Source organism: Oratosquilla oratoria, chromosome 39 (genome assembly GCF_046742065.1).
Source record: "Oratosquilla oratoria isolate Oo_2021 chromosome 39, ASM4674206v1, whole genome shotgun sequence".
Taxonomy (NCBI): Eukaryota; Metazoa; Arthropoda; class Malacostraca; order Stomatopoda; family Squillidae; genus Oratosquilla; species Oratosquilla oratoria.
The window spans coordinates 41195769-41203268 of record NC_134815.1 but is presented as its reverse complement, the minus strand read 5'-3'; the positions used below and the strand labels follow the sequence as shown (position 1 = coordinate 41203268).

Genomic DNA, 7500 nt, shown 5'->3' with positions numbered 1-7500 from the left:
TTCTTGTAATCTAAAGATAAATTTATCAACCTAGAGTCGAGGAATGGTTTGATGAATGTTAGTAGCGAGGAAATGCATGTATCGACTTTTCGCCGTGCAACGTTCACGACACGACGTCGTGTTCTCAACCGTGAGTGTCTATGGTCCCTTTCACACGTGGTCGTGACGTGTGAAAGCGCCCATAGATACCCATGGTTATTTGAGAGCACGACGTCGTGTCATGGACGGCGCACGGCGAAAAGTCGATACGTGTGAAACGACCCTTATGGTAGGGGATGAATATACTACACTTGCAAACCAGCAAGCCTCCAGTACCCAGATCATTTCCGAATACTAGCGATTTCCGATTAACAGAGACTTTCCAAATAGGGAAAACTATTTGTGCCATTAAAAGGTATCATCCACATCTGCTCCCATATCCTTCCTACCTCTAACCTCCATTTGACTAACTACAATATCACTTCGCTTAGAGAAATCTAGACTTATCTGAGAACATTTCAATAGTATGTCTAACATTCGTACAGGTTTACAATGCTTTAGTTCATCATTCAGTTTTGCTATATATGATGGGAAGATAAATTTATATTTGGAGATCTGAAAAATAAAATATTGTAGCCGTAGTTGCTTTTCTACTCAAACGAAATCTGAGCTGTCTGCATTGACGAAACCCGTGGAATCCCAGTGTGGTAACCCCTTTAAGATCCTCATCCTTCTCTTTACCATACAAATGCCTATTTGGCTACCGGAAGTTAAGTGACGTCATATCTATTTTATCTATAAGGGGTTTGGGGTTAAGCTGTAGGGGGTTTGGTTTCTGTGCATATTTAGGTCAAGACACAAACATGTGTTGCTTCATTTGTTTTTAATCAACGAGCCATCACTATCAAAAACTCTCACTCTATCACCGTTCCACTCACACGTAATGGGAAGTGAGAAACCCATGGTAAGGCAAAGCCCTGTCAGTTGCGACAAGCCGCTGGGTTTTTCTAGGTCGGTGTTAGGGTCGCCTCCCCACCTGACCAGAGGTGTCGGGAACTATCAAACACTAAGACTTTTCTAAGCGTATGCCTCTACTGTTCTAAACAACAATTCAAACCATAATAAAATCCTAAGATAACTGAAACTACTTCACTCTACTCTGATCTAAGTCCCGAGTACAAATCTCCGTTTGGAAGCTGCCCCTTTCCAGCAAGTCAAGAAATAGTTATTTCACTTCGTTTGGAATACGATTTTTCGGGATATTCATTCACATCTTCGTCGGATGAAAAATGGAGAGTTTCTGTGATTGGTAGGAAGAAGTAGAAAGGAGAAGACAGTCATGCAACAGAACAGAATCTGCGTGTCCTTGGATCATTCTGCAGTCATGGAGTGGCGTGATCGCAAGGTCTTGTGGCAGTATAAAAAAGAAAGATGAGGAGCCTACGCCAGGATGCGCTGAATAGCTGCGACCGAAGCCGTAACCTTTGTCCTATGCGCCCTAAGGACTGTTGGGACAGGTAGTCAACAGTCACTGCTGGGAATCGAAGAGGAGTGCGGGGTTCGAACCTACAACTAAGCGAAGGCGAGACCAGCATGTTTCCGAATACACCACCAGGGCACAAAACAAGGCAAATGTTCGATAATGTTAGTGGTTTGAGAATGTTTCGTACTTGTGTATATGTTAATGTTACACGTGATACAAGCATGTAAACACATTACAGTAAATCATAATACATATATAACTATACACTATACATTATGATAAATAGGTTATCTGAAAGAGACGCATTCCTTACGTACGGAGGTGGCGTAATCGGAAGCTTGCTGGTCTCATTCTCTTAGTTGTGGGTTCGAATCCAACAATTCTCTTCGAATGCCAACAGTGATTGTTTGTTACCTGTCCCAACAATCCCCTAAGCGCATAACAATAGGGCAAAGGTGACGGCTTTGGCATACGCTCCTCACCTTCTTTTTGATCCTGAACCTTCTGATGATTCCGTCCATATCATTTCCCCGTACATTAGGTTTAGATAAATAAAAAATAGATAGATACATACATACATACATACATACATATATATATATATATATATACAGTATATATATATATATATATGTGTGTGTGTGTGTGTCTGTGTGTGTGTGTGTGTCTGTGTGTGTGTGTGTGTCTCTGTGTGTGTGTGTCTCTGTGTGTGTGTGTGTCTGTGTGTGTTTGTGTGTGTGTGTGTGTGTGTGTGTGTGTCTGTGTGTGTGTGTGTGTGTGTGTGTATGTGCGTGCGTGTGTGTGTGTATGTGCGTGCGTGTGTGTGTGTGTGTGTGCGTGTGTGTGTGTGTGTTTGTGTGTCTGTGTGTGTGTGTGTGTGTGTGTGTGTGTGTGTGTGTGTGTGTGTGTGTGTGTGTGTGTGTGTGTGTGTGTGTGTGAATAAATATATTGAAAAATATTTAAAGAATAAAGACATTGAGACAAAACACCTAGTTAATAAACATCACTTTACAAAATTCCAAACAACCGTAGGAAATAAATGAATGAATAAATAAGAACTCGAAGAATAAAGACACCGGTACAAAACGCATAGTCGATGAATATCACTTTTTACAAAAATCCACAAAATATTCCACTCTGATGCAGGAGGAACCAAAGACCACAAGGAAAGACCATTTCAGCGATGATATGAAAGACGCGAAAAATGTTTCTGTGGTCTCTAATGACGACCAAATGTTCTCATGCTGGCATGCCCTCTCATTATGCAATCTGCTGTGTGTGTGTGTGTGTGTGTGTGTGTGTGTGTGTGTGTGTGTGTGTGTGTGTGTGTGTGTGTGTGTGTGTGTGTGTGTGTGTGTGTGTGTGTGTGTGTGTGTGTGTGTGTGTGTGTGTGTGTGTGTGTGTGTGTGTGTGTGTGTGTGTGTGTGCGTTTGTGTGTGTGTTTACCTAGTTGTAGTGTACGGTGTTGGAGCAATGCTCATAGGGTCTCTTTTCTATTCCCCCCATTTGTCAAACCTTGCCTGAATTTATGTATGCGTGCGTGGGTGCATGCGCGCGCGCGTGCGTGTGTGTGTATGTGTATGTGTATTTACTTAGCTATAGTGTACGGGGCTGGATTTATGTATGTGTTTGTTTGTATGTGTGTGTGTGTGTTTGTGTGTTTGTGTGTGTGTGTGTGTGTGTGTGTGTGTGTGTGTGTGTGTGTGTGTGTGTGTGTGTGTGTGTGTATGCGCGCGCGCGTGTTCGTGCGCTAATCGCCACAAGAGTACATCGCCATACTTACATTTCTCTTCCAGACCTGAGGAGCTTCCACGTAAACCAAGAGTTCCCGCATATATTCCCTTTCAGATTATGAATTTGTAATCCCTAATAACATTCCCCACAGGTTATCGGGGATCTTGTAAACTCCCTTCCTTAACTGGGGATTAGTTTCCTTTAGTTCGGAAGGCAGTTAACATGACGGACAGCCACCCCTCCCCTTCGTCTCTTGACCTCAACACATTCTATTTACCCTGTGCATGTCGCCGTGGAAAGAAAACGACCTTTCTGCGGATGTGCTGTGTCTTGCTGCTTTGCCTATGACCCGGGCAGTGGGCGGGAGACAGGGATGACCCTTCATCCACGAGGAGCTAAGATGAGAGAGGGAAAGGGCGGTGGATGGGGGTGGAATAGGTGGGAGTGGGTGCATGACTTGGAAGGCTACCTCCCTTATAAAGGGGAAAAGGCCCTTGGTACACAGATAGATACAGTATGGCCCTGTTCATATTAGCGGTTTCAACCTGTTCACATAAGCGGTTTCAACCGCCGCGGTTTCAATTACAGCGTAAAACAATGGAGGTGGTCACAGACAACCGCGTAGCTGTTCCTTGACTATGCGGTGCTGCCGCGGTTTCCACACGGTTCAAACCATTAGTGTGAACAGGGCTATGACTCTCCACATATCGCAAGGCCACACCCACCCTTCTCCCTCTCTTCTCCCCCTCAGGCCTTCCGTGTGGTGTTCCACAAGGCGATGTCTCGATCCGAAGGGAGTGATGATGTTGGGCAGAGAGTGGACGCTTTGATTGACAACATCACCTACTCCGTGTTCCTCTACATCAGTCGCGGGCTCTTCGAGAAGGACAAACTCATCTTCGCGGCCCAGATGACCTTCCAGGTAAGAGGACAGAGTCCGCTGGATTTCTTCGGTATAGTGAGACCCTTTGACTGACGTCAGGCGATTTTATTCAGCTGGAAGGTGGGAGGTGTCAAATCACCTTCAAGATAAAAGGACAAAGTCTCTTAAACTTTTTTTTTTTTTTTTTTTAATGAGAACCTTAGGCAATATTTTTTGACTGACGCCAGGCAATTTTATTCAGCTAAAGGAGGGGAGGTGTTAAATAAGCTAACAGGGAGGACAGCAAATTCGTAAAATATCTTTCATACAGTGGCGAACTTTACTGATCTTCTTCTGGCCAAACATGTTGCCGACATCTGACACAGGATGGGTAAAGTTGTATAGCTCATTTGTTTTTCTCAAAGGCAGAGGTCCGTAGGGGTGTACTAAAATGGAAGAGAAAGAGGCCATTATAGTCTCTAAAATGAGTTGTGCAATAACTTATACGAGTATTGTTGGAGGGGTGTTGGATAACAGAGGTACATAAGAGACTTTGTTTGTTTATTCCAGAAGCTCATCATGCGACAGTTTACTGAGACTTTGTTGTTACCATATATCGAGTCTACGCACAAACAAAAGTGTCGAGAAACTTGTTACTTCAGTTATATCACAAATCTTACTTTTTGTTGTCACCGAAGTAGAAACAGAAAGGAGTAAAGGAAGAAAAGAAGGGTACTTGGATTACAAAGAAGTCTTATTAGTTGCAGAAAATGAAAATGAACAAATAATATTAAAAAGACACCCAAGGAAAAAAAGATGAATTTAAAATATAATGGAATATATATAATGGAGGAGATGAAGGAGGAATTGGACGAGGAGAATGAGAAAGAGAAGGAGGAAGAGGAAGAGATGAAGGAGAAAGATGAGGAGAAGGAAAAGGAGGTGGAGAAGGAGGAGGAGAAGGAGGAGGATAAGGAGAGAAGAAGGAAGAGGAAGGAGAGGAGGGGAGGGTGAAGAGGAGAAAATGGAGGAGGTAGAGGGGAAGAGGAAGAGGAAGAAGAAGAGAGGAGGAGGGGAGGGGGAACCTTTGATAGTGGAGGAGGAGGAGGATGAGAAAGAGGAAGAGGAGGGGAGAGGAGGATAAGGAGGGGAAAAATCAGCAGCAGCAGGAAGATGAGGAGGAAGAGGAGGAGGAAGAGGAGAAGGGGAAGGAAGGGATAGCAGCAACAGGAATAGGTGTGAAACGAGGCGATAAGACATGGACGAATATGATGTTGATGATGAGAACACAAACCTGAAGAAAAAGAATAAACATACAAATGAGGAGAACGATGATGCCGAAGTCGACGTGGACGGGAGAAACGAAGACTTAAACCGAAGGTCCTTCCGGGCAGAGATCGGGGGGTCTCAGGCACTCCAGCTAAAGTCCTCAGCGTCCCCGACCTCAATTTGCTCTTCCGGAAGTCTGGGCCTGGACCCCGGACCCGCGCAAGGCCGGAAGAAGGGGAAAGATGATTGTAAGGGGCCTTCTTCCGTGTCAGCGGAAGTCTGGAAGGCCCGGCCCTTACGAACACTTGCCGCGAAGGATGGAATAAGACCAATTGGTGACCCACTTACGAGCCAGAGAACCACAGGGGTTATGGTCTACTGAAAGCATCCTCTACAATGTCCAATCTTTCCTCTGTCTCTCTTTCTATCGATCTGTTTCTTTTTCTCTTCTTCCTACTTCTTTCGCTCAGTCTCTGTCTCCTCTCTTGCCCCTTCTCTCTCTCCCCCTTTCTCTTTCTATCTGTCTCCCATCTCCCTTCTCTCTCTTTCTCTCTCTCTCTCTCTCTCTCTCTCTCTCTTTCTCTCTCTCTCTCTCTCTCTCTCTCTCTTTCTCTCTCTCTCTCTCTCTCTCTCTCTCTCTTTCTCTCTTTTCCTTCTTTTCATCTAAGAAGTGGTGAAGATCTTTCGGATCAACTCCTTCAAGACAATGACAAACCTTATAGACACTTTCCTTCTTTTCAAAGGAGACATCTGAGATGATGAATTCGACTATGTGGTATATCTTAAAGACTTTGTTATGGCTGACGTCATACGATAATATTCATTTTAAGGGGGACTTCTGGACACGTGAGGGCAGGTCCGAATTCACCAATAGGCATAGTGGGCCATTGGCACAGGTCAACGGGTAACTGGGGGCATACTAAAGCTAATTTGACATGCGAGAACGGTGAAAAAGTGCAATAAATATTTTTCTTCAAAAAAAAAAAAAAAAAACAAAAAAAAAACATACTCTATTAAATCAAATTTTAAAAACCATACTATCTTTGATTAAAATTTAAATTACAGTAGTGTATATATATACATATATATATATATATATATATACATATATATATATACATACATATATACAGTATATATACATATATATATATATATATACATATATATATATATATATGCATGATGTATGTATATATATATGTATACTGAAACATGCCATATTTCTATGAATTTGGGACCCAATGATGAGATTGGCCTAGGGCCAACAAGTAGGTAAATCCGGCCGTGCTTGAGGGCAGGCCAATACTGGGGACTCCCAGGGGCTGGCTCTCCAATCACTAAAACCCTCTCCTCACTCATTGATCTCTATCCCTATCATGACTCAGCAACCCATACACCTAATCACCATCAACGTCACTCACACCTCCACTTCCTGCTGACGCAGTCATAAGTAACACAGTTCGAAGATTTATGGCTTCGGGGGAATGGTGGTCGAATAGTTATGGGAATTAGCTGGGGAAAGGGAGGCATCAGGTTCGATTCTTTCCCTCGGACGCTACACACCCTCTTCCTCAACCCAACACAGCCCCAACTGACCCCAGCCTTATTTCTTGCTTCCCTAAACTCCCACTTACCCATTTCAATCCCACTTGATACACGCACTACTCAAACCACTCCCCAGAAAATCACAGCTTCTACCCTTTATCCCCCACCCCCCAGTAGGAGGGGGCGGACCCAGTGCGAAAGAGATCTGAATAGATCGAGACCCCATTCAGGTCTTCCTCAAATCTCGTCCAACCTCAACCCTAGAAGACCCAATTCACTCCAGTGTCCCTGATTTTTTAGTTTGAAAGTGCGGTCCTGCGTGGTCCAGTCCAGAATTACGATTTGCCTCCCCGTTCCATCCGTACTAAACATGAGAAAGGAAATTACTAACAACTTACTTTACCACCCAATGCTCAAGTTCTCTTAGTTTGAATATACTAAGAGAATTTGGTCATTCATTCAACTGTCTTTATCAAGGGAGGGTTGGAGGAACACATCACATTTCCGGATGGGCCTGCTCTGGACCACATTTCTGACCTAAAGCCGACTATCACGCAAGAACATAAGAATGGAATAAACTGCAAGCGACCACAAGGTCTACACTAGTCAGTTCAGTGTCCATTGT

General features: G+C 43.8%; 1 protein-coding gene across 1 annotated transcript in view; it reads left to right on the top strand.

Moving 5' to 3' along the window:
- The window catches only part of Dhc93AB (Dynein heavy chain at 93AB), a 207604-nt gene that overhangs the window by 172548 nt on the left and 27556 nt on the right, over nucleotides 1-7500 (top strand). The window contains exon 60 of the mRNA XM_076176389.1: nucleotides 3948-4118. Coding sequence (XP_076032504.1) covers nucleotides 3948-4118 — 171 coding nt within the window. The remainder of the gene's footprint in view (nucleotides 1-3947; nucleotides 4119-7500) is intronic.